The following is a 25,680-nucleotide window of genomic DNA, read 5'->3' as shown; positions in this document are numbered from 1 at the left end:
TCCGGAGGGCGAGTCTGCGGAGAGGGCGCAGGCTTCCACCACGCAAGCGCACTAGCGAGGTTCTGAGTGTCCAGCGGCAGCAATGAACTACACTTCCCATTGCACTTAAGCAACGGAAGCGACGTAAACAGCAGAGAGAATTGGAGCGTTCGGGTAAAAATGGCTGAATATTTAGCTTCGATATTCGGGACTGAGAAGGACAAGTGAGAAAAGGCACAGGGGATGGCCCCTCGGGGTGCCAGGGCAGGGATTTTTGGTTCCCAGGGGGCTGGGAGGCGTGGGGCGGTGTTTCCGGGGTGTCCAGCTCCCCGGCCCTCGGTTCACCTCTGTCTTTGCACCTCTTCCAGGGTTAACTGCTCTTTTTACTTTAAGATCGGGGCCTGCCGGCACGGGGACCGGTGCTCCCGGCTTCACAACAAACCGACTTTCAGCCAGGTGAGACCCGGCACCGAGCCTGGGGGGTGGTTAATGCCTACCCGCCGTCTCTCTTCTGTTGTCCATCATCTTGAGGCTCTGCCTTTTCCGGATTTCTAAGGCCCACCCTACCGCCCCACTTCTTTCTCATGGGACCTCTTCAAGTTCTTCTCCCAACCTTCAGGCCTTTCTCGCGGGGACTTGGTCACGCCCCCGTACGTACAGACCACACCCCTGGGCTGTCCCTCACTGCTAGATGCCCCCCTCTTCTGATTCTGAATGGTGAGCGTTGCTGATGCACTTAACATGCTAACGCTTTTTCTCTGGTGCAGGGTCCCACCCACAACCTTCATACCCCACCCCTTTGCATGTAGCCCCGTCCTCTGATCTCAGGCCACGCCCAATTTAAATTATGTTCAGACCATAGTGCTGCTCAACCTGTACCGGAATCCACAGAACACTGCCCAAACCGCAGACGGATCGCACTGTGAGTGAGGGACCGGTCTTGGGGCAGGGCGGACAGCCTCCCAGCAGGCCATCCTCTAATTTCACCCTGCCCCCTCCTTCAGGTCACGTGAGCGATGTGGAGGTGCAAGAACACTATGATAACTTCTTCGAGGTGAGGGTTGGGCTTGGGGTGGGTTGAGTTTCCCATGGGCCAGGAGCTCAGCTGAGTTCCTCCTGGTCTTCCACAGGAAGTGTTCACGGAACTGCAGGAGAAGTACGGGGAGATTGAAGAGATGAATGTGTGCGACAACTTGGGGGATCACCTCGTGGGCAATGTTTATGTCAAGGTGCCTCGTGTTCCCCCATTAGAGCCCAGAGGTGGAGGCATTTCAATGCCTAACGGCCACCACAGCTAGAGGCCCATCACTAAAGCCAGTCTGGCCCCTGAACTGCTAGCTAATCCCCTGAAGATCTCTGAGTTTGATTGCTGACCCAGACCAACTTTCCCTCAGTTTCGGCGGGAGGAGGATGCAGAGCGGGCAGTGGCTGAACTCAATAACCGCTGGTTCAATGGGCAGGCTGTGCATGCCGAGCTGTCTCCAGTCACTGACTTCCGGGAATCATGCTGTCGACAGTATGAGATGGGGTATGGTAGTACAGGGGTTGGATGGGCACCTGGAGTCCCAGCCTTGTGTGTGTTTTGGGCCTGTCAGTCACAATGGCCTCATCCATCCATCCTCTACCCAGGGAATGCACCCGCGGTGGTTTCTGCAACTTCATGCACCTGCGACCCATCTCCCGCAACCTTCGACGGCAGCTCTATGGGCGGGGACCCAGGCGCAGGTACCTTAAGACTGACCAGCCTGCCAAGACTTCTCATGTGCCAAGGTCCCTAAACCTTCAGAGGAGTCTGATCCTATGCCCCAATAAGTGTCTTGGGTCTTTTGTGCCCTAAGACTAGCCCTGAGGCCATCTCAAGATCAGGACCTAAGTCACAACCCCCAAAACAGCCCGAACCCCAAACGTGGACTCCTAATCTCGAGACGAGCCCCTGTGCACCTATCCTGAGACCAATCCCAGGAACTCTATAGTTACTTCATCAACTGCCATGCCTTTCCCCAGAGCAGAGAAGCAGACCTGGGCTATCTGCATACCACTCCGTATGGCTCTAACCCTTTTCTCTCCTGTCCCCAGGTCACCCCCAAGGTCCCATGCTGGCCACCGTCCTCGAGAAAGAAATCGGCGACGGTCCCCAGACCACCGGCATGGCCGTTTCTGAGACCCTGACCCTCCTGCCCTCTGCCCCTGGCAGGCACAGATGTTCCTGGCCAGGACCCCTCTTCAAAGGTCTCTTAACTCCCCAGCACCATCTTCTCCAGGCTCCGGGTCTCCGTGATGTAATATGTTCAACACAGGGACCTTCTCCTACCACCCTTCCTCTAATAAAGTTCTGTATTGAGGGTTTAGAGCTTCGTTGTTAGCTTGAGCCTAGCTGTGGGCTGGTTTCCTTCCACCCCCGCATCTGATGAAAAGGGGAAGTGGCGCTGGGCTCTGGCCACAAATTCTGCCAAGGAAGGTGGGGAAGCAGCCTGCCCAGGGGGCTAGAGGGACTGTTTGGGTGGGGCTGCCGTTTTGCTGGAGACTTCAGCATATCCATCTGAGGCATCTCAAGGGGAATACAATTGGCTGTGTCAGGTTGGAGGAGACTGGGGTTTGGAGCTAAGGTAAGATCGCTGCATCGAGTGGGAGTCCCCACTGGGTGAGGGCTGGATCCTCCAGGCCCACTCGCTGAGATGGGAATAGGTAGCACCTATTATCCAAGCTTACTCAATGCCAGGTGCTGGTCTAAATGCTTTATTTCCAGTCATGGTTTTACTTCTTGACAATAACCTGAGACAGGTAGTAGTATCCCATTTTACAGATGGGAAAAGAGGGCGGGAAGATGACAGAAGTGGGGTATGAATTCATGCAGTCTGGCTTCAGTCTTCCCTCTAGCTATCTTTGAGGCCTTGTGGCCTCTCTCGTAACAGCGGGCCAGGAGCTTTTGGACTCGGGGGCAGGGGCTAGGTTCCTGGCTTTTGAAGGGGCCTGGGGTTCCTGTGCCCCCACATCTACTGCTTCCTTCTTCTGCCCTGGTTTCCTGGCAAGTGCAGCAGAGGCGCTATGGCAGGAAGTCCTGTGGTCATAGCCCCCCAGACTGCAGGGACCGCCCGGATGGGGCCCCCACACACTGCTCCTGACCCAGGCAGTTCGGCAGGAGGCCTCTCGGCACTGCAGCCACCTTGAATATTGGAACCCTGACAACCTGTGTTGTGGCAGTTGCCTGCAGCGCTTCGGGCCCCCGCCCTGCTCCGCGGAGGAGCTGGGATTGTGCATTTACCTACCTTCAGGCAGAGCTGGGGGTGATAGGGAGGGAGGAAGGGGTGAGGTGTGTAGGGTACAGCCCATCAAGCTTGCTCCCCTGTACAGGAGAGGGGCCTTTAGTAGACAAAGGCAGGGAGGAGGGAACTGAACTCCCAGAGAAGGGCTAGTAGGGGTTATGAGCGTCGCAGTGAAGAGGGGAAAGGGCCTCACTAGCACACAGGAGGCAGGCTTGGCAGCGCCAGTGTGAGACCTTGTTTCCTATCAGACTCTATAGAGTTTTTGGAAAATTGCGGCCTCAGTGATGCCGGCGATCATGTAATGCACCCCTTCAAAGAGTGTCCTCCTGGGCAGTGCAACCCCGACAATGCAGAGCTATGATGTAATGCACCCCTTCAAAGAGTGTCCTCCTGGGCAGTGCAACCCCGACAATGCAGAGCTATGTAGCCCTTGTGGCAGCAGAGCAACGGCCCCTACTCCCACAGGGAGCCGCGGCGGAAGCCAGCGGCGCTGCAGAGAGGTGCTTGTCTTGTGGCTGAGCCTGGGCAAGGGTGCAGCTGGCTGGAGGTGGGGCGGGACTGGAGGCGTGGCTTGGTCTTGGATGGGCGGGGTCTGTATCAAAAGAAGGCCTGAAGTCCATGAGAAGAGAAGAGGATGGGGGTGGGGACAGAGTAATATCAGGAGGTGACCTATCTGGGTTAAAAGAGTTGGGGGTAGAGGGTCAGGAGGGGAAGTGGCCCCATTGAGGGGTGGAAGAGTGGGAGGTTTGCGCTGAGGGGGCACGCCTCCCACTTTACTCCAACATCCTCTTCCCAGAAGCCGGTTCCTAAGAAGGAGCCCTGTCTCCTGACACCTGGAAAGCCGAGGGTTCTTAGCTCCCAGGAGACCAGCTCACCAGAGATTCCCGGTCTTTCGTGGACATCTGAGCACAAGGTCTCTCACCAGGCCTGGCGGGGTTTGTTTTGCCCTGTCCCTGGTGCTGGTTCTGCTTGGGACCTTGGCAATAATCGTGCTGGCCCTGCAAAGGCACTGCCGGCGCCGCCACCAGGAGAGAGTCATCCAACACTCCTCTCCTGGCGTGGTTTGCAGTGATCTCAACACCCACATCCTCTTCTCCTTGCTCTCATCTCTTCTCCAGGTTCCCTGGAGGCTTCAGAGGCAGAGGACTCATGGAAGGAGGTCTCTCTGCCTCCAGTCCTAGGAGTGAGTGGAGGATACACCAGGGAGCAGGGAGGGGGGCTGGGAGCTTGCCTTCCCTTCCCCTCACCTCTCCCTCCCACTGTCTCCCAGAGCTGCTGCGTCTGGAATCCCAGCCCCTGTCGCGCCTCCTGGACGAGCTGGAGGAGCTGGTCGTGCTGCTGGATCCCAAGCCTGGGCCTGGTGGGACGATGTCCTATGGCACCACCCGACACCTGGCTGCAAGATACGGACTGCCTGCTGCCTGGTCCACCTTTGCCTACTCACTGCGGCCCAGTTGCTCACCTCTTCGGGGCCCTGATCGAGATGGTGGCAAAGGAGCCCTCTGCCTCTCTGGGCCAGCTTGGCACACACCTGGCCCACATAGGACAGGCAGACGCACTGAAGGTGCTGTCCAAACTTGGTTGATCTGGGGCTTGCCTGGCCTAGTACTCAACAAAAATAAAGTTTCCCTTGAAGTAAGTGCCTGCTGTCACTGGGTCTCTTGAAACAGTCTTAATTGGGCCCAAACCCAAGAGACATCCTCTGGTCCCCCCCACCCCCAGGGAATCTGACCATACACACAAGACCAAACGTATGTTACCTCTGGGCCGCCAGGGTCCTGTCTGAGAAATGGTCCTGCTACCGCTGGAAGAGTTCATCTACAGGGGCCCAGCTGGGTTCCAACTTGGAATAGGTATTACATTTACACTCGGAGCCTTAAGAGATGCCACCATTTACTTCTTTTTTTTTTTTTTTTTTTTTGTCTTTTGTCTTTTTGTTGTTGTTGTTGTTGTTGCTATCTCTTGGGCCGCTTCCGTGGCATATGGAGGTTCCCAGGCTAGGGGTTGAATCGGAGCTGTAGCCACCGGCCTACGCCAGAGCCACAGCAACGCGGGATCTGAGCCGCGTCTGCAACCTACACCACAGCTCACGGCAACGCTGGATCGTTAACCCACTGAGCAAGGGCAGGGACCGAGCCCGCAACCTCATGGTTCCTAGTCGGATTCGTTAACCACTGCGCCACGACGGGAACTCCCACCATTTACTTCTAATTCTGAACCACGGCCACTCACCTACCTGTCGAGGCTGACGGGTATGCCTGGCTCAGGATGAGTGTGGGGCACAGAAAAACAGGAGCTCCTTACCTGTCCCCAGCACCATACGAACGGAAAGACCACCTCTCCAAACATTGACAGACTTTATTGTGGGGGGTTCCCACCTGGGATCCCACCCTCTTAAATAAAAAAGTGCATAGAAAAGAAGGGATTTAGAAACCTTTGTACAATATCTACATCCTGGGCCCCCAGGGCAAGAAGGGGGCGATTGCTGGGTGGGCTGGAGGCAGGGCCCTTGCCACCTGCATGCCCACAACCACCCTGAACATGAGGGTGGGGGTGAGATGCTTTGGGAGGGACGAGAGAGCCCCCAGGCTAGGGGCAAGATGGCAGCGGGGGGGCGCGGCAGGCAGCCAAGGCTTCAGTTAAGGAACCGACGGCAGCGCTTGGCGCCACAGTTGCAGGGCAGCTTGTTGCTGGCATCCTCAATGGGGAACTTGTAGTCATAGGTGAGCTCCTCCCCACGCAGGATGCGGCGCAGGGCAAAGATGACGATGTGCTTCTGGCCCTCCACGTGGATGACTCGAGAGAAGCAGTTGGGCTCACACGAGTGGTTGATGAAGCGGGCAGCATTGCCATGCATGGTGGCATCCACCACGTCAAAGTCATCCATGCGGAACATGTAGCACCCAATGCCCTACAGGGAGAGGGTGGGGAGTTAGGGACTCTGCTCCCACGGACGGCCCCTTTGCACCCACTTCATTCTCATGGCCTGGCAGAGCCTACCTTCCCGTCATAGAACTTCTCCCGCTTGTCAGTCAGCACAGAGCGAATGACAATACCAGAGTACTCAATGACCATCTCGCCGGCATCGATGTTGCGTTTACAGAACAGGCCCCGCCCATGGATGGCAGATCTGCAGGGCAGGATGGGCAAGGGGGAGCTCAGGGGGCAGGGGGACAGAACCAAGGCGGCCCCACGACAGGGCACCTGTCCATCCACCCAAGGGGCATCCTCCCCCCAACCCCACTCACCTGTAGACACCTACAGCCTCTTTGGATGTCTTCTTGAGGTGGCGAAAGCGCATGGCCATGGGCAGCTCCAGACTGGTGGCGCGTCTGGTGGGGGATAGCAGGGTCGCACAGGCTGGTGCCCAGGAATGACCTCTCTTGCCCTGGTCACCCTCCTTAGGGCCCTTCCAGACCACCCCCAGCACCCCGGCCTGGCCTCCATACCTGGTTGACCTGAGCTGCACCTCATCCTCTTCCTCATCACAGGCGGCTCCCTCAGGGAGCACCCGGTGTTGGGAGGCCAGGAAGTTGAACATGTCAAAGGTGCACTTCCTGCAGGGGAAGGAAGGAAAGGAGGGAGGGTCAGAGCCATTCTTTTAAGAAGATGCTCCCCCTCCATTCTTTGGCCTGGGCCTGCCACTGGCGGCGTAAGAAGAATACTGCTTCTACTGAAGACACAGCAAAAGGGGAACAGATGGGATTCATTCTTGTAACGTGAACTCTAGAAATAATTTCTGGAGCAGTCGAGTGTCTTCTCCCTAGACCTCCGTTTCCTTTAATTCCCACCCTGAGCCAGGCACCACACCCCAGACCTCTCACCGGAGATAGACCTCAGCGCGGGCTGCCCCATGGGGATTCAGGGGTGGTTCCTCTTGGCCCTCTCCCTGCTGGTGGTAGCGGAACTTATAGTGCTGGCAGCGCTGGGCTCCAGGCAGCTGCTCTGCCAGGAAGATGACAGCATCATGGTGGATGCCCAGGAGCCTTGCCCCACTCATTCCTGGGGAGAGTCAAAAATGAGGACCCCTAAGTCATGCCGGAGGCCCATGTCACCATCGGGCATTCATCTCAGCCCCCAGGTACCACTTCCCGTGGACACCCCCTCAGTTACCACTAAAGGAGAGATGTCTGAGCCGGGCATGCCCACGGGCCTCTTGCACCTTCTCAATCAGAGTTCTCCACGCCCCTGGGGAGAGGGCAGGGCCAGAGCAGTCAGGATGGGGTTCTATGGGACTTCTTCCCTCCCTGGCCACACAACCCCCCTCCACCAACTCACCCTCTAGGCTCTCTGCCTCCACGATGAACCCATCCTCACTGCTGATCTCGAAACGCAGATGCGGGCCAGCCCGTTTAGGGGCCTGGTTCTCTTTGTCCTCTGGGGATGGAGGCTCCTCCTCAGAGCTTGAAGCCTCACCTGGTTCCAAGAAGCAGATCAGACAGAGGTGGTGAAGATCACCCATCCTGGACTCAAAAGCCCCTTGGTCTCCTCCCGGGTGGAAGCACAGAAACAGGGTCTGATGTCCTTCTTGCTGCAATATCTGCCCAGTGAACCCCACAAAATGGACACTATTTTTTCTAAAGGGCCTGTAGGCCCCTTTTGCAGGACACGGTTACGGCTCACTCAAATGCAGTCTGCCATAAATGCCCTTATCTACCCCTCATTCTTCTTCTGTTATCTCACAAAATTTCAAACACTGGAGAACTATTATATTTTGCAAGTGTATTTTTTTATGTGCAGCACACCTCGGTAAAGATTACCAATATAGCATCAGAAAGGCCCATACTCACAAAATCAAATACATGTGCACCATGAGGGATTTCTCAGGGGCTAAAAATTTTAGAGCCAGAACAGACAGGAGTAGCTGAGAGGTGATGTGGCTGTTAGGGAAAGAGAAGGGGTCCAGGACAACTCGGAGGAGTGGGGCCAAAACAACTGGAAAGATAATACTGCCACAGACTGAAACGGTGAAGGCTGAGAACTCAGTCTGGGACATGTCGAGTCTGAGATTCCTCTTAGAAAACCTTCCCTTTCAACTAGCTGTTGGAGATGGTGCAGCAGGATACAGAAGCCTGGCCAGCAACTTGGGGGCTATTGGAATCAGAGATGGGACTTAGAGCCAGGAAGCTAGATAAGAGCACCTGGGAGTGACTGGGGGAAAGAAAAGTCAAGGCCAGGGCCCTGGGACACACCGAAGTGACAGGTTGGGGCAATGAGGAGGCAAAACCAGAGGTGAGGAGAGGGGTGGGGTTCTGGAAGCCACGAAAGGAAGTGCTTCAAGGAGGGAGGGGTCAGCACACCAAATGCTGCTGCTGCTGCTGGCCCAACCAGGATGATGGAGGCCTGACCGCTGTCCCTGGGTTGAGTGGGGTGGGGCTGACGTTTGAGTGGCGCACACTTTAGGAGAGGCAGGACTCACGGGGCCATACTTTCTCCCCACATTGCTTCTCTGGGCCAGTCAGCCCATGTTCCCTCCTGGCCGAACCAAAACTAAACTAAACTCTTGCTGTGTGACCCCCATCATCTCCAGGCTTCACAGCACTCCAGGGTCTGCCACCTTTCCGCACCCTCACTTCCATGAACACAGCAGGACAGAGACCAGAGGCCTCACCGGGCATGCCCTCCCTGTCTTCCTCCTCGGTGCTCATCCTAAGCTAGAGTGCACTTGCTAATTACATGTGTTTCCTCTGGCAACATGTGGTTTGGTCCCAAAGGGCAGGGGACCTGTCTGTCATGGTCACTGCCATACCATGCTATTTCTGTCTGACTCCAACTGTTAAGAAGCCTTTCAGTTAAACAGCCTCGGTTTACTACATTCCGCTCTCATGCTCGGCAGCTGAGTACTACATAATGAGAAGAATCCACACATCTGGACAGGACTGGGGCCACAAGATATTCCAAGTTGCTCAATCACCGGCTTCCTTGGCTGTAACCTGCTCCCTCTCCCAAGCCCTCCATGACCAGCAGAGCACTGCCCTTCCAGCTTCACTGTGTCCATCGGCCAAAACTGCTCCTAGTGTCCCGATCCTGAATACCGATGTCTCCCATCTCTGCGAGCACAGGCATAAATCCGAGATACTGTGATTCCAGTTCCAGACCACCACAACAAAGCGAGCATCGCAAAAAGCAAGTCACACAAATCTTTCGGTTTCCCGGTGCACACACAAGTTATGTCCACACCATACTACAGTCTCTAAAGTGCGCAACAGGATTAGATCTAGAAAAAATGTACACAGCTTAATTTAAAAAAACACTTTACTGCTAAAAAACACGGACCACGTGAGCCTTCAGTGAATTGTATTCTTTCTCCAATAGCAACACCAAAGATCACTCATCACAGACCACCGTAAAAAGGTTGAAATATTACAAAAATTACTAAAGTGTGTCACGCAGAAACAAAGAGAGCAAATACTGTTGGAAAAATATCACCAACAGACTTGATCGATACAGGGGTGCCGTGAACCTTCAATTTGTAGAAAATGTGATAAAGAGAAGCGCAATAAAACGAGGTATGGCAGTAGACCCTCTTCACCTCCTTCCCTCCAGCTCAGGGGTCTCCTAGTCACACCTGGCTGCCACCACCCCTCCCAGCTCCTTTGCCATCCACAAGTCCCCTTCACCCTCGTCCTTGCCTCTGCAATTTCAGCCCTCACACCAAACCCCTCAAAATGGTTAGCTGAGCTTTTTGGCAAGGCACCTGGGTATGGTTCTGGCTTCCTCATCAGCCACTGCCTTCAGTTCTGGACTCTGACCTGACGTATGTCACCTGCCCAGGCAGTACCCCGACCCTGGACCCCACCCACGTGCCTGGTGTCCTGACAGCTGGGACTGCTGACCACTGCCATCCCCGAGCCTCTGGGACACCACTCTCCTCTAGCTCCGGACTCTTCTTGCCCCTTCTCTGGGCCCTAGATGGGCTCTGTTCTCTGGATGACCCCCAGAACTTCACTGATTTTACCAGGCAGCCAACCCTCTGAGTCGGGCACACCAGGCTCTGAAGCCCTTCCCTGGGCTCCTGGGCGCGCTGGACAGGCACTTTCAGAGGACCTCTCACAGCAAGCTGAAACTTCATCTCCAGGTCTCTTTGTGCCATAGGCCCCCAAGAGTGTGTCTGTACCTCAAGGACCCAGCCTCAGGCTCGTACCCAGGTCGGTGTGCAGTGTGCAACATGCAGTGGGTGTGTTCTCTAAAGTGGATCAATCCTGTATCTGTCAGTTACTCGGCGGAGGCAAGCACAGGGAAGGAGAGGGTGAGAGGGAAAGGCCAGTCCCTACCTGAGTAGTGGTGCCACTGGGACTCAAGCAGCAGGTCAGGGGGACAATCGGGGGCCTGGGGAGGACCACCTTCTGGAAGTGGCAGCAGAGGGGACCGGTCCTGGAGGGGCCTGTGAGAAGAGACCTGTCAGAAGGAGGAAGGGACAGAGGACCCCGAGGCTCCAGGAAAAGAAGGCTGGCCACTCACCTCGGGCTTTCCCCCCCAGTGGCTTCCCCAGGATCATCCAGGTCAAGAACTCCACGCACAGTGGGCGTTTTCATCCTCACTCGGCTAAACCTGGTGGTGGAGGGACTGTGAGAAAGCTGAGCTGCCTCCTCCTGCCCACCTCTCCCCTGCTCTGCAGCCTGGGCACACTCACTCACCCGCTGCCACAAAGCCCTGGACCCTGGGGGGGGTCCTCCAAGGACTCTCCATCTTCCTCCAGCCGGGGAGTCTTGCTTGGGGGAGGTGCTGGTGGGGAACGGCCAGAGAAGGTGGATACCCTTTTGACACGGATGGCCTGGCGGGGCGGGCTGGGGGGCCCACCACTCAGCACCAGCGTCAATGGAGGAGGGGGTGGGGGTGGGGCGGGGCGGACCACCCCAACCACTGGCAACACACCCAGCAGGGGTCCTGGGGGCAGAGTCCAGGAAGTGGGGGCTGTGGGGGGGATGGGAGGGGGCAGAGGTGGTTGCTTCACCGGGGCTGAGACAGGGTCACCCTCTCCCGCCATCTTCACAAACACTTGCCCCAGCTTGTTGACAAGGATGATCTTGGATGCGGCGGGCTTGGGGGGCTCAGGGGCAGGGCCCAGGCTCAATACCCGGACCCCTGGGGCCCCAGGGAGCCAGGCAAACGTCCGAGTGGGGTCCGCCGGGCTAGGGGGGAGGCCCTGAGTGGGCTGGCTGCCATTGGCCAGGGGAGGAGCTGGGGGGAGTGGCTCCTCTCTGGGCCCAGCGCCTCCCTCCCCAGGCCCTCCTAGGTTCTTCAACACAAAATCCACAATTTCTGATGGCAAGTCCTCGGGAGGCCGGGCCCTGTCCCCTACGGCCCCGATGACCCCAGCCCGGCCTGCCCCTGGCCCTGAAGGTGGAGTCCCCTGGCCCCGAGGCTGCTGGACTGCCTCGGCCTCGCTGTCTGTGCCGTCATCCACTCCGTCCAGCTGCTCAATGCGGGGGGTTCCAGGGAGGGCTCCAGGGACCAGGGCAGGGCTAGACACCACAGTCACTGGGAAGTGGACGTAGCGGGGCGTGGGGCTGGCCTCCTCCTCTGAGCTGTCCCCGGGGCCCCCGTGGCTGCTCCCCACTGCCCCTGCAGCCACAATCTCTTCCTGGAAGGGCTCAGTCCCCAGCAGGCTGGCCGCAAAGTCCAGGTCAGCAGCACTCAGTCCTGACACCACCTCCATGTCCTCAAAGTCTGGGCCCAGGTCTTCAGGGGGTGGTGGAGATGGGGCCCGGGCAGGGGGAGCCAGCTCCCCTGAGGTAGGTGTGAGGGCTCTAACGACTGAGGTAGGAGGGGGCACCCTGAGCTGAGGAGAGGTTCTGAGAGGGGAAGAGGCCCGCCGTGTTGGGGGCAGCCTGGGAGCCAGGGGGCTAGGACGACGGGAGCGTCTGGGGGGAGCTGGGAAGTCCGGGTCTCCCACCGTAGGGATGTGGTGGGTCAGAGAAGAAGGACTTCCTGTAGGGGGAAGGGTCAGTGTCAGCCAAGAGCTCCTGCCTCGCCCCGCCCCGCCCCTCGCCCGGACGCTCCCAGGTACACACCAGGGGAGGGCAGGGGTCCAAAGGAGACACCCCCCAAGGGCCTCCGGGATGGTGAGTAGTTGGGCACTTTGATTCGAGCCCCCGAGAAGGAGCGGGGGGCTGGAGGAGGGGCGCTGCTTGGATCCGGCCGAAGTGGGGGGTCCAGGTTCTGAACAGGTGAATGGTGCTCAGGAGCTCTAGGGATAAGGGCCTCTGTATCTGGTGGGGGGTCCACATGATCTGGGGGGTCTAAAGAGGCAAGAAAATGGCATGTGGGTGGCAGGGGCTCTCTGTGAAAGCTTCTCCTCTCGCACCCTCCATTCTTTCGAGCCAACCGTGCCTTCTCTGCCCGGCCCCTGACCTGGGCACAAGACGCATGGGTCCCAAACCCCTCCGTGGTTTTTGCAAAAGCTCCACACACACCTGAGGTCAGAGATCCTTGGCGACCCTACCTCACCCATCCTTTGCCATCTCCCCACTTTCTGGCTGCCTACAGCTGATTCAGGCCCCACGTGGGGCCCTGCCCTCTCTCCAGCACGGCCAGTCCTACCACTTTCTTACCTGCTCTGCACATCCCTGCCACATCAAAGGCATCCACCCCATCCTGGCGCTCACGGCTCCCCATTACCTGGCTCCACCCAATCTGAGCAAGCTGACCTCTGCCACATCCTCCCAACACTCCCTCGTTTCCAGTCGACATGGCTGTACCCTCTTCCCCTCTCTATTCCATGTCATGCTCCAATCCAAGACAAACATTTTACCTGCAAACACAATCCAAATCTCTTCGTTCTCCTATTCAGCCCACAGGACTCTCCCTTTACCGACCTCCAAGCCCGTCCATCCAGCCCTCACTGCAAGCATGGATGTGAGGGGTCCGGTTTGGGAACTGAGTAGATCTAGGTCAGAACCCTGGCTCTACCGCTATGACACCGTGGAGGGCGACTCCCTTCCTGAGTCGTACAGCAGAGCCTGTACATCCTCAAAGGGCCGAGGGGAGCATTCCATGAGCATGCAGCCCCAAATCAGGTGGCTACAAACACTCCTTACAGTTGTCCAGGAGTTGCCACCCGCTGTGAGCAGGCAACACAGGGCTGTCCCCTCACTTCCTGTCAAATGCCGAGTACACTCCCAGCACACTTGGCTTAGCCACTGAGCTATTTACATTATTGCCATTACAACAGAGACAAGAATGGCGAGCATCCTGGAGACTCCTCAGGGCACAGGAGAATAAGGGGCAGTGGGTAACTGTCTGCGGAGGACAGCACTCGGGGAAGAAATCGAGGGAGTTCCCGGGCGGTACCTGAGGAAGGGGCGGGGCTGTGCACAATGGTCTGGTTCTCCTCCGCTGCCTCCAGGTGAACTGGCTCCTCCCTGGGCCCCCACGGCCGATACTCCAGAATTCGGCACCGATACCAGCAGCGCCGCCGAGCATCTACCGTGCTCCAGTACAGGCGAGAGCACCTGAGAGGAGGGCGTGTGGGACAAGAGGGTCAGGACAACTTGGAAAAGATCCGGTCCTGAGAGTCCCCCGACCCCATCAATGCCCCGGGCTGCTCACTGGTAGCCAATGGGGAAGAGCCGTCCCTCGCAGTCTGAGAGGTCAGACAAAGTGCCCAAGGAGTCGATTCGGATGGAGCCTACGCACAGAGGAGAGGTCAGGGCGGCGGGCCCAGGCAGGGTCCGGCGGACCGAGGTAGAGAGTGAGCTGCTTACCAATGAGCACGTTGATGGCATCGGGTTCAAGCCCCGTCAAGAACTTTCGCTTGAAGTTGATGCCCTCAAAGTCCACATAGACTCGGCGGAGAACATCAAAACCATCAGGGGTCACGATCTCCTGGGAGGTAGGTGGCCAATGGGATTGCTGGACTGGGGGGCGGGGAGGGGGATGCAAGGGAAGGCTCTGGAGGCAGAGCCTGGACAGCTAGGGGCTTGGCTACAGGGCCAGGGGCTGAGGGAACAAGGAGACACTGAAAGGCAGTGGGGGTCAGGCCGAGGGGCTGCGGGGGGTCCCCGAGTGGAAGAGGACAAGATAGGTGAAGAGCCGTCTCCCCTCAGGTGCGGGCCCACCTTGCCATCCAGCAGGTCTGTGTGTTTCTGGCAGAAAACTTTCTTGTCATCCTGGAAGATGCAGTAGCTGGCCCGGGCACACATGAAGTGGAAGTTGCTGAGGCAGGAGGAGAGACAGCAGCCCACCGTGGCTCCCGGCTTCAGGCAGAGCTCACAGCGCTGTGGGTGGAGGGGACTGCTAAGGGGGCAGGCCGGTGACCAGGGCCAGGGCCTGACACTCGGCGCTATTGTCCCTAAGACTCTGCCTGGGCCCCTGTCTAGCCCAGCCGCTCACAGAGCAAAGGCGCACAGCCCACAGAGCCTCTCCCCTAGCTGCACCCAGGGCCAGGCGCACCCCGCAACTATTCCTGACTTTCTTGAACGGCTGCAGTTGGAAGAAAATAACCAGGGCGGAGGCTGAGTGGTGCTGCCCATCTTCCTCATACCGTTGTTCTAACGCGGAACCTGTATTGTTTCGTTAATCCTCGCATCGGCCCCCTGCAGTGGGTGCACCTCTCCTACTTCCTGCACTGGAGATTCTCTACAGTCAGGCCTCACACCATGAGAGAGATTCTAACCCAGGCAACACCTCACCTCACAGGGACGTAGTAAGAGGTAAATGCCAGACTGTACGGAAAGCACCCAGCACAGGTTAAATCAAAGGGAGGTTGTGAATTTTGCTCTCCTAGGCTTCGGGCCCATGTTATGACCAGAAGGCAAGGCACAGAACGGAAGAGTCACTGTCACAGCAACACCAGAGTCCTGGGACAACCAAAAAAGACACCTAGGACCAGCAGTGAAAGGACCAGCTGCGATAGAGACTGTGAAACCAGCGCTGTCTCCACTGCAGGAGGGCCCTACCGGGACCCCGAGGGCTGCCCGCCTCTCCAGGCCCATGCCCTCACCATCTGCCTCCCTCGAGCCACAGCGGCATGCACGTTCTTGAGGGAGCCATCGTTTTCTTCAAATACTTCGGCTGACCAAATGGCACAGTTGACGTGTGTCCACTCATTCTGCCCAATGTACAGGAGCCGCCCCGCCTCCTGGGGGCAGAGGAGGACTGGCGTGAGGGAAGGACGCAGAGAGCAGACCCCACGCAAGCTGGGGCTTCACAAGGTAGCCCTCACCTTCGAGTCCGCATCCCCATATTTGAGGCAGAGTGCACACTGACGGGGGTCTTCCAGGTGGGAGAATGCAGCTGAATCCTTGCCCTGGAAGGCTGGAAGGAAGGTCCAAGAATGCAGACCTGGAGCTTGGCCCACTAACTCAGGTGATCTGGCCTCCAGCCCCGATTTCCCAGTACCTGTTGAAGGGTCCCCTGGAGGCTGCCCTGATTCTGGGGTCTCTGGTTCCTGCTGCCTCCACTGAGCGTAGACATGGTCCAAGGAGGGGGGCAACACAGCATTGGGAAGGACTCCGCTGTGGACAGGCAGGGTCAGCCTCTGACACATCTAAACAGGGGTGGCTAGACTGGGGCCCACCCATAACAGCAGCCTAAATATGCCCTGGCACCCTCTGTCCTCTGCTCGTGGAATTCCTCTGTCTCCTGCAGAAGCCAGGCCCTCTAACGAATACCACCTCTGGCACATGAAATACTGTTTCTCATGCCTGGAACACTCTTCCCCCACATCTCGGCTTGGACGGCGTCTCTTCTGGGAAGGCCTAGGCCCTAGGCTCCTAGGCAGGCACCTCCTCTGGGCTCCCACAATCCCTGAACTTCTCCATCAGCGCCCTGTGTGAGTCATCAGCTCACTCACTGCTGTCCCCCGCGCTGCCTTGCATGAAGTAGACACAAAGCAAGAGGTACTCACACCATCTGCTCATCTAGAGCCACTGGGAACCTTCATCTTGGTTCGACTACCTTCCAGACCCTAACCCTGCTCCTCGCCTACCCTCAGTCCACCTCAACCCTGGATTGCCAGGGGCCTTGCCTTTGCCCTGGATCCTGGGATCCCCTCCCACCATCCAGCTGAGCTCACTTGGGCAACCGGGTACTCCGTCGCCAGTACTTGGGGTCGTGGGCGTCGAACCAGCCGAACGCAGACTCTAGCAGCTGGGGAGAGGGTTAACAGTCACGATAAGAACTGGCTTCCTCAGGAGAGTTGACAGGGGCGGGGTCTGAAGGGTGTGAGGGACCCTCACTCAAGCTGCCCTCCAGGCACCTCCCCCCCCAGAGCCCACCTTTAGTAGGAGCCCCTTCATCTGGCCTCCAGCCCGGCGCTCTGGAGTCTCTCCCCCTTCTGAGTGCCTCATCAGGATGCCCACCACGTCCTCCATGAAGCTGTGCTGTAAGGGGGTTTGTCAGGACCAGAGCCTGACCCCCAACCCCAGCCCCCTCCTCCTGGCACCCACCTGTTCCTCTCAGTGTCCCACTCACCACGGACTTGTAGTGGCCTTCCTCGAAGCGCTGGCTCACAGCGTGAAGATCGCAGGGCCCTGGGTGCAGCTGCTTTCCATCCTGCCCGCACTGCAAAGAGGGGAAGTCAGCAGGGCTTGAGCTGGGCCTGGCCCCACCCCGTCCTGCAGTCTGGGTCCCCAGACCTGGGTGCACAGCAGCAGCGGGCCTGCCACCTTGGAGCTCAGCAGGCCCTGGAGCACCTGGCGCAGGCCCCCCTGCAGGGCCCCGCTCAGGGCCTCTCGCCAGCGGGGGTGTGTGGCCCCAGCACACGGTCCACAGGTGTACAGCACCGAGTCTGGCAGCCCTGAAAGGATCTCGTAGTCTTCATCTAGAACAGGCAGGGCGGGAAAGGAAAAAATGTTTTAGGAGGATGTGAGGGCTCTCGGCAGCCCTGTCCTCCGAGGGCCCGAGCCAGAGAGTAGGACTGGGATCCCTGCGGGACAGAGGCCACAGCCCAGCCTCTCCGCCCACTTACCCGAGAGCCCCTCGCACTTGGCATGCACCCAGTGGTCACACTGCGCGCACTGCATCATCTTGCTCTCGTAATCGTTGTCTTCATAGCAGCGTGTGCAGATTGGGCAGTAGTTTCCTGGAGCAAGAGGGAAGAAGAGGCAAGTCAGAGGGGCTGGACTTCTAGCTGCCCGAGTCCCTGTCTGGAGGCCAGCCATCCCCGGCTGCTGCGCAGGCTTGCTTCTGTAATGCCTCATCTCCGGCTGGCTGAGAATAAGGCCACTTTTCTAATTCTGCAGCCCCAATGCCTCTCAACAAAAAGAGCTTTGCTAAACATGCTGCCTGTGTAAATAAGCAAGCCCAGGTCTTCAAAGAGCTCAGTGGAGACTTGAGGCTCCAGGAGGTATCTCAGGGACGAGCACAGGGCAGGGCCCTAGCCCCCCACGCCCACTGTCCTCAGAGAGGCTGCGTCCCTCTCTTTCACGTACTATGTGGGCTCCCGTAGAAAAGCACTCTGAGTGGAAAGAAGGGTGCACAGCTCGAAGACAGTAGAAAGCCACTAGAAAAGAGGATCTCTTCCCACGGCCTGTCTAGGAACCTGCCCACACCCCAGTGGCCCCCAGGGCCCCAGTCCCCTGCCAGGTCCCCACCTTTCTCATAGAGCTGGGTGCACCTGGGGCAGAGGCTGTAATCTCCCGACCACTCGACGTCCCAGTTCTTGCCTGGAGTTGCCCCACAGCTCTTACAGCGCACACAGGCTGAGCAGATCTGGGGAGGCAGGGCAACGTTAGCGGGAGAGCCAGACACCAGGCTGGAGCAGTGTGAGCGGGGGATGGGCAAAAAGCAGTGGACAGCAGGCAGGAGACAGATGAGGGAGAATGGCTAAGAGGAAGAAAGGTATGCAGGAGAGGTGAAGAGGAGAAGGGGAGAGGAAAAGAAGCAGGGCAGGAGAGAGATTCAGGGGGGAGACTGGCAGAGGGAGACGGGAAGGAGATCAGGCTAGACCAGCAGACCCTTAGCCCAGGACTACGGAGTCCACAGCCCCTAAAACCATTAGATATAAACTCTGCATGTAAATCTTGTTTACGTGAAATTCTCGAAGAGAACACACGATGTTTATCAAACTCTCAAAGGGACCTCCAACGTCTCCCCCCGCCTGCGAGCCCTGGCCTAGAGCAAGTCTGAGGGTGATGGCGGCATTCATCGGAACTCCAAAGCAAGGGGCGTGGGCCTCAGCTCTCACCCAGTGGCGCCGTTTGCGTGTGGCCCGGGTTGGGTAGCTGGGCCCCAGGCAGGCTGGGTGGTAAGCATGGCGGCAGCGTTCACACTCCAGGAGGTGCTGTTGGATATGGGAGAAAAACAGCAATGGCAGAACCTACTGGCAGAGGAATACCTCTTCTCCATGCCTCCACCCTCCGCCACAGCCCTGTGCCCAAACCTTAGATCCCCGGCCTTTGCGCCCACAGACGTGGCAGAACTTGCAGCGGCGGCAGCACCAAGTGTCATGATGTTGGGGCAGGGGCCGCTCAGCCTCCTCCAGGCAGAACGGGTGGAAAGGGTCACAGCAGACTTGGCAGAACACCAGCTAGGGGCGGGGAGAATGAACGATTGGCACCATGAGACCAGGAGGCCAGGGAACGTGACCCTCTTGAGAGGGCTCAAGAAATCAGGCAGTAAGGGCCAATGGAGACTTGGGGGGCTGTGAAAAAAAAACAAGGGTCCAACCTCATGCAGGCCTTTGCTGGCACACAACAAGCACACCATTGGTGGCCCCCCTGGCACGGAGGTGAGTACACTTAGGCCACCCATCAGCCACACGTTCTCCAAGTCACAATCCTCCTAAGAGAAGAGACAACTTCCGGTCAGAAAGCAGCCAGGAACACAAGCCAGATCCAACCTCAAAGCCCTGGTTTCTCAGATAATCAACGTTTCCTCCAATTACAGCCCCCACCACTACCCCGCTCCAAGGCCGTACCTTAAAATCGACACGAACCCGGTGCACACCATCAGGGGACTTTTGTTTTCCTGTCCAGCCATTGGGAAAAGAAGCAAAGGTACCAGGAGCCAAGGTATCCTAGGGAGGGATGGTGGTGCCCAGAGGGCTGTCAGCCCACCCTTTACCAACTTCTCCCTGACCGCCCTGCCCTCTCCCCGAGGCTGCCCAATCCTCTCTTTTGCCGAGATTCTACTTTGCTTTCCAGAAGGACAGGCCTGCTTCACCCCTCAGGGCCTGTCCTCTGGTGTGGCCATACCACGGCACTCAGGTGAGCCTGTTACCCTGACTTGCCAGAAAGCTCAAGGCATGAGCCTTCCACGGGGCTCAGGGTTCTTGGCGTGGGGCTATGCTGACCTTGTCTGGGCGCTTTCGGGCCTTGAGCTGCAACACAGGCTGCAGGGTGGGTTTGCGGGGCCGGCTCTGCTCCTCAGGTTCTGGCACTGGCAGCTCTAGGCAAGACACAAGAGCAGTGAAGTTCCCTCTCTCCTCCTCCCATTCCCCCGAAATGAAATGCTATCAGGATCCCCAGAACCTTCTCTGACCTGGGCCTTGTTCAATAAGCCACTGAACACCTCCCACACCCGTTCTTCCTGCCCACCCAAACACCCCCTTCTCTGCACTCAGCTACTTTCTGAAACTGATAGAGCCTTGGGCCTGGGAGCCCTGACCCTTCCACACAAATGACACGGGACTGACTAAGAAAGCAGAGGGCAATTCATACCATTCTCTCGGGGGGTCCGACGCCGAGGAGCAGGGGGGCCCCCGGGCTCTGAGTCATCCGAGTCCTCGAAGATATCATAGGAGGGTCGCTGTTTGACGCAGCGCCGGGCTGACTTGCGCTGCAGTAGGAGGGAGTCCTGCTCCTCGGGCCCTGGGGGGGCCGCCACCTCCTCCCGGGACCCCCCAGCTCCCGCCCCCCGGCGTGGGCCTGGAGGACCAGGGGAGGCCTCAGGAGATTCATCGGAATCCCAGGGCAACAGCGTCTTCACTATCGTCCGGCCTGTGGGAACAGGGGACTCAGTAGGATCTGAGCTTAGCCAGGGACATGGGACAACAGCACGGAGAAAAGCCAGAAAAAAAGGAGGGCAAAAGAAAACAAGTGCAGGAGGGATACAAAAGCACACAATGAAAAAGAAGACGAAGGTGGCAGACTGCAAAGACAAAGGAAGGAGAGCGATGAAAACACGGTTTCGTCCATACCGCGAATCTCAGTAAGACGCCTAAAGAAATGCTCCTCAAACCCCGTTACCTTTTTTGGCCAGCCGTTCCATCTTCCGAGCCTCTATCTTGTCGCATTTCCGGTATCTGGGGAGGGGAGCAGCACGTCACCAGGGTAGGGGACTGGTGGTCTGGGGGAAGAGAGAAGGCTCTCCACAAGGATGCCAATCCCACTGCTCTGCTCTGGTGGGGCAGGAGGCCTGGGTGACTGACAACCATGGGTGGGAATGGAGGCTGCACCTCAGCTACTCACACACAGCACTGCTTCTTGGTGTTGGGGCCCCCAAACTTGGGCTTGTCCAGGCAGTTGACACAGGACCCACAGTCCTGCACACGCAGGCAGCCCCGACAGTGTCCACACCGTGCCATCCGCATCTTCTTGCCATGATGGGAGGGCAGTGAGCGCCGGGGGGCGTGGGCCAGGGTCCCGCCAGACCCTGCAGGCTCCGAGTCTCCCCCAGGCCCTGCCGACTCCACCTTTTCCCGCCGGGACCGAGACGGGACACTCTCAGTCTCAGACGCTGATGACGTATCTATTGCGGTGGAGAGGCGGGGATGGAGCCAGAGTGCCACCAGGAGTTCCACCTCATCTCCCTGACCTCCCCGAGAGCCCATTCAGCCGGCCCTCTGGCCCCCACTTTCCCACAGGGCTCAGGCTCCGGGTGCTCCCAAACCCGCCCTGAGACCAAGCACTCTCAGACCAACCGACCTGCCACCTAGTCCCAAGCCCCCCACTCGGCTCCCTTTTGCCCAGGCTCTTGGTGCATTTGTTTGCACCCAAATTCGACACAGCTGTCAAGTCTCCCCACAACACACCCGCCCCTACCCTCCGCGGCGAGGTCCTGCCGATCCCGGAGAGGGAGAGCGCTGAGGCGGGGGACATCTTCGGGCACCATGGCCCGGGCCTGACCCAGGGCCACAGCAGCGTGACGGCAGACATGTTTGATACGGGGGCCTTGCACAGGGGACTCGGGGCCCTGGGGGAGAAACCAGGAATACATGTGGAGAGCTGCCCCCTGTGCTCCTGCAACCAGCCTTCTTCAGAGGGCCTTCTTCCCACTCCATACCGACGGTCTCTCTCTCTTAATTTCCATCGATTCATCTTCAGACTTGACAGAACCTCTATCTGGGATCTGCTTCAGAGTCCCCACGACCTCCTCCATCTGCCCTCCTGGGCTTGGCTGGCAGGGAAATAAAGAGGGTCAGAGGCTGGAGAGTGAGGAAAAATGGGGCCAGGGGACAAGCACTGGGGAGGGACTGAGCCACGGAAGGAACCCAGCAAGCTGGGGGACAGGCGAAGGACTGGCTCTGAGGGTTCCCTGCAATGCTGGAGAATGTCTAGGGAGTCAGGAGATGAAGGGTACAAAGAATTGAGGCTGGATGACTGGCTGCAGGGGCCTGGCCAAAGCACCACGCTCACCGGCATCAAAGATGCCACCTTCTGCTGCTGCTGCTGGTCAATCTTGATTAGCTGCACCTTGGCTCGCTTGAGAAGGCTGAACATTTTCTCCTCCACACCAGACAGTGGTAAGGAACCCAGGCCTGCAATCCGGGCCTTTTCCAGTGGTGGTGGCTGCTGCGGTGGCAGTAGCTGTAACTGTGGCTGCAGTTGCGACTGCTGTGGGGGTAGTGCCTGGGGCAGCAGCTGGGTTTGGAAGGCCTGTAGGGGCTGCTGCAGCTGAGCCTGAGGCTGCTGCCCACTGCTTGGAGCTAGAGCCCCAGGAGGGGGTACCTCGGCCTTAAGAGGAGTAGCAACCACAGGGGCAAATCGAGGCAAGCTGAGGTGGTTCGTGCGGCCCACTGCCCGTGGCTCAGGCTCAGCGGGAGAGTCGTCGGCAGGAGGAGGCTCTGGCTCAGGGGCTTCAGGGGCCCCAAGAGGAGTAGTAAGCACCGATTCGTAGATCTTCAGGTGGGCTTCGCTTGGGGTAAACTGAGGGGCCCGAAGCAGCAGGGGCCTCCGAGATGGAGTGACAGGGGCAGGAAGTGGGGGTGGGGCCGGTGGAGGAGCTGGGGGAGGAGGGGGCAGCTCCCGGGTGAGCGAGGTCCAGCGAAACGTGGGTTCCCTCAGGATGGACCGTCTCTTCTCGGGGAGTGGGACTGGGGTAGGCGGAGGAGTTGGGGCACGTGGCGGAGAGGGGGCTGGTGCTGGTTCCTGGGGGGCGAGTGGGGAGGTGGCAACAGGAGGCCGCAGAGTAGGTGAGACCTCCACCTTGGGGGGTTTGGGAGGGTCTTCATCCATGAATCGCCGGGGTGTCTTAATGACACGGGAGGAGCGGGCACTCACCACAGGCATAATAAACTGCCGGATGTTCTTCAGAAAGGTGGTACTTTTGGGGGCCACAGTGGGGGTGTCTTCCAGAGGGCCTCCTGTGGTGGTGCTGGGGACTGGAGTGGGAGGAGAGGTGCCCTCCGGCCCTGCCCGAGCAGCTTCCCGCTCTGCCCGCTGACTGGGAGTCAGGGGAGGCCGGCCCCTCTTCCTGGAGCATGTAGCTGGGACCACGGGAGGAGGGGATTCTTCCCGCTCCTCCGGAGCAGGAGGTGGCAGAGGGGATGGTGGGGGTGGAGACACTGGGGGTGGTGGAGGGCAAAGTGGAGATGGAGGAGATGTTGAGGGGGGTGGGAGGGATGGAGGAGGTGGAGGGGCTGGAGGAGTCAGGGGTGGTGATGGCAGCTTTGCCTCTTCCTTTTCCTCCGATAGCACCATCTCTTGCTCAGCTACAGTTCCCTCTTCCTTCTCTTCCTTCTCTCCTTCTTCCTTCTCCTGCTCCTTGTCTTTCTCTTTTCCTTTGTCCTCCTCTCCCTCCTCCTCCAGCTTCTGCTCCTTTCTCCAGCAGGGGCCCTCTCCCTGTCCAGATCCAACTCTTCCTTGGGGGGCCTCCTGGCAGCTTTCCTCATGTTGATCTTGACCCTGACCTGATTCAAGTTCCAAGGACAATTGTCCCATCTTCACTTTTTTGGCCTTTGAAACAAACTTGATCACGAGGGGGAGCCCACCTCGGCCTCGGCCCCTGCCTCCACGGCCTCCTCGCCCAGACTGTCCTCCACGCTTGGGGGTCCCAGGACCTGGGCCGGGCCCCTCCTTGCACTTCCAGCTGCCAGTTTGGTGTTTTACTGGAACAACAGGAGGTGGGGGCTCAGGTTTGGGGATTGTCACAGCTGCTTCTGCCACCACTACTGCTTGTTGCTTCTTCCTGCAGGGGCCTGCTGGCCGTCCTGGGGGCCGTCCCCGAGACCGACGGGGGGTGGAGGACTCACATGCCCGGCTCCTGGGGGCTGGGGGGGCCTGGGCCCGCCGGAGAAGTTCAGTCAGTGCCTGCACCATCCGTTCTCTGCCCTCCTCACCCCGTTTCCGAGCAGGAGTCTTTGTGGGAGTAGGAGCCACATCTGCTAGGCGAGGAGGCGGAAGGGGGGTCGTCTTATGCTTGCGGCCCCGACCTCGGGGGGCTCGACCTAAAAGGAGAATAGGTGTGGGGAGATGGGTCAAGCTAGCCCTGAGGACTGAGGAAGACTCCAGGAGGGCAGGGACTAAGTCTGTTTCCCCCACAGCCAGTCTAGCTTGGGCTTTGAACACAGAACACACTTGGTAATTGGTGGAGACTCTAGTTGAGCAGGGAAGAGCTGACATGAAGAGCAAGAGTAACATTCCTGTAAAGCTACAGAGGTAGAGTTTCCCCATCACTCACCTCGCTGGGATCGGAGCGCAGAGCGCAGGGAACTGGGGGCCACATCTTCATCTGAATGAAAACCCTGAAACTCCTGATTTAGGGGACCAGGGGTGGAGGGGAGAAACAGCAGTCAGTGCCAAAGCCCTCGTTTCACCTGAAACTCAGGTATTGAGGAATATCCCCAGCTTCCCCCTTAACGTGTCCCTATTTACAAAAGAACTAACGAGGCTCAAAGGTGAGGAGAAGAGAAAACACGATCTCTTCTTAAGGATGGAGGTAGAGAATATTGTGAGCCTTCATCCCGGGTTCCAGACCACACCAGCAGAGCCATCAGTGGTTCACTGGCCCAAAGGGAATAGAACAGTGTCTTCTCAGGTCAGGTAGTAAGCACAACCCTCAGATTCCCTCATACCCCAACTTGGGGAAAAAAGTGGGACCTCTGTTCACCCTCTAAAGCTACAGTTTCTTTTTGAATGAAAATGGGAACTGGGGCACCCAAGTGAGGTGTCCATGTGTGTAACAAGTGGTTTCTCATATTATATGCTCCGAACGCCACAAACTGTCCTAAGTAACACAACCCATACCTTCCTGCCTTTTCTCAAAGGCTAGTGATAAACCCTGAATTAAACTCAAACCTGCTAGAGTGCTCACTCTCAGTCTTCACTCCATTTCTCTGCAACCTGTGCCCCCAAGAGAAAGCTCTTCACCATTCTACCTTCGCTCCACTTTAGGTCAGAAGAGGAATCGGGGCACTAGTGAAATCAGGGATGTGTCCGAGGTTTTGAGGCTGGGCGGGGCACCCGGCAGGTAGGAGCCCAGAGAGCCCCAGCCTGGGTCCAGTAAAGCCACGCTGCTGCTGTCAACCACCACTGGTTGGGCATGCAGTTCCTACAGCCTCCTCGCCCAAACCTCACCTGCCCTAGCTTTGCCAACTACCAAGAAGGAGCAGCCCAGGGCACTTCTGCAGGACCCGCCTCGGGCCCAAGTGTAAGCTGCAGCCCGAGCTTCTCTATGCACTTTCAGAGGCCCCTTCCATCGACAGCTCCGTGCAGCCGATCTCCTCCCATGCCTATTTCTAAGGCCCTTTCCCTCCTCAGAGTCCTGAGGATCCCGCTTCCCCACACCACCCCTCAGGACCACCCAGACCCCTGGAAGCCCCCGGCCTCCGCCCGCCAGGCGCTGGGGACGCCTCCGACTGCCTCACCTCATCGTCGGACTCCCCGTCACTGCTCTCCTCCTCCAGCAGGCAGCCCCGGCTCGGGCCCCAGCCGCGGCCTCGGCCCCGGCCCCGGCCCCGCTGAACGCGCGGGCCAGCCCACAGGCGGCGGAGCCGGCGCAGGCCCCGGCGGAGCCCCAGCAAACGGAGCAGGGCCGTGTCCTCCCCGGGCTCGGCTCCGCCCGGCCCTGCCGCGCCGCCGCCGCGCCGCAGAGCTACCCGCACTCTCTCGGCCCCGCTGCCCCGTCCGCCGCGGCCCCCGCCCCCGCCGGAGCCCCGCGGCCGGCCTGGGAAGCGGCCCCGCGCGGAGCCAGGCCCGGGGCAACTGCCGCCGCCCGCCGCCGCCGCCATCTTGGCACCGTGAGAGGGGCCGGGGAGGCGGGGGAGGGGCGGCCCGTGCGCAGGGCTCGTGTCGGGGCGGGGGGGAAAGCAGAGGAGGGGCGGGGCGGCCGCGGC

At 58.7% G+C, this 25,680-nt stretch overlaps 3 protein-coding genes across 24 annotated transcripts; 2 read left to right on the top strand and 1 right to left on the bottom strand.

The window, feature by feature from the left end:
• Positions 1-48: 48 nt before the first annotated feature.
• U2AF1L4 (U2 small nuclear RNA auxiliary factor 1 like 4) lies at positions 49-4,425 on the top strand. Of its 18 annotated transcripts, none has more exons than XR_014806122.1 (10): positions 133-203; positions 373-435; positions 536-629; positions 835-901; positions 984-1,033; positions 1,110-1,208; positions 1,374-1,507; positions 1,609-1,704; positions 2,056-2,208; positions 4,361-4,425. XR_014806122.1 is itself a non-coding variant. In XM_084960840.1 (9 exons), the coding sequence occupies exons 3-9, from the start codon at positions 694-696 to the stop codon at positions 2,340-2,342; spliced, it is 663 nt and encodes a 220-aa protein (XP_084816966.1). In that variant the 5' UTR covers positions 49-153; positions 373-435; positions 599-693; the 3' UTR covers positions 2,343-3,658. The 18 variants fall into 18 exon arrangements, 16 of the variants coding, with proteins under 16 accessions (XP_084816966.1, XP_084816964.1, XP_084816965.1 ...); XR_014806123.1 differs by lacking the exon at positions 4,361-4,425 and adding an exon at positions 4,039-4,056; XM_084960840.1 differs by lacking the exon at positions 4,361-4,425 and having other exon boundaries at positions 49-153; positions 599-696; positions 1,110-1,135; positions 2,056-3,658.
• Positions 2,980-4,881, top strand: IGFLR1 (IGF like family receptor 1). Its single transcript, XM_084960879.1, is given in 9 exon segments — positions 2,980-3,083; positions 3,085-3,204; positions 3,474-3,562; positions 3,624-3,742; positions 4,039-4,175; positions 4,177-4,345; positions 4,348-4,424; positions 4,496-4,712; positions 4,714-4,881. Coding segments are annotated over 9 exon segments (1,101 nt in total). The 5' UTR covers positions 2,980-3,024; the 3' UTR covers positions 4,828-4,881.
• Positions 4,882-5,582: 701 nt separating this feature from the next.
• On the bottom strand, positions 5,583-25,586 carry KMT2B (lysine methyltransferase 2B). 5 transcript variants are annotated; one of them, XM_084960452.1, is made up of 38 exons: positions 25,213-25,586; positions 24,027-24,099; positions 23,599-23,793; positions 21,764-23,454; positions 21,411-21,524; positions 21,170-21,320; positions 20,597-20,876; positions 20,375-20,430; positions 19,847-20,125; positions 19,480-19,574; positions 19,105-19,203; positions 18,855-18,968; positions 18,568-18,714; positions 18,373-18,468; positions 17,780-17,897; positions 17,155-17,268; positions 16,823-17,007; positions 16,659-16,748; positions 16,463-16,567; positions 16,261-16,334; positions 15,585-15,700; positions 15,409-15,500; positions 15,187-15,324; positions 14,303-14,461; positions 13,949-14,069; positions 13,794-13,872; positions 13,536-13,696; positions 12,257-12,484; positions 10,880-12,173; positions 10,704-10,793; positions 10,517-10,626; positions 7,521-7,658; positions 7,356-7,430; positions 7,067-7,244; positions 6,692-6,799; positions 6,491-6,574; positions 6,243-6,372; positions 5,583-6,153 (listed from the first exon to the last, which is right to left on the bottom strand). In XM_084960452.1, the coding sequence occupies exons 1-38, from the start codon at positions 25,573-25,575 to the stop codon at positions 5,878-5,880; spliced, it is 8,016 nt and encodes a 2,671-aa protein (XP_084816578.1). In that variant the 5' UTR covers positions 25,576-25,586; the 3' UTR covers positions 5,583-5,877. The 5 variants fall into 5 exon arrangements, 4 of the variants coding, with proteins under 4 accessions (XP_084816578.1, XP_003127115.4, XP_084816579.1 ...); XM_003127067.6 differs by having other exon boundaries at positions 21,764-23,793; XM_084960453.1 differs by lacking the exon at positions 24,027-24,099 and having other exon boundaries at positions 21,764-23,793; positions 25,213-25,289.
• Between the last annotated feature and the right edge of the window lie 94 nt (positions 25,587-25,680).

Source organism: Sus scrofa, chromosome 6 (genome assembly GCF_054392235.1).
Source record: "Sus scrofa isolate SSC_HxYL_T2T_F1_AM1 chromosome 6, Sscrofa_HxYL_maternal_Yorkshire_Landrace_v2.0, whole genome shotgun sequence".
Lineage (NCBI taxonomy): Eukaryota > Metazoa > Chordata > Mammalia > Artiodactyla > Suidae > Sus > Sus scrofa.
The sequence above is the reverse complement of the archived record's forward strand: the minus strand, read 5'-3'. Positions and strand labels throughout refer to the sequence as shown.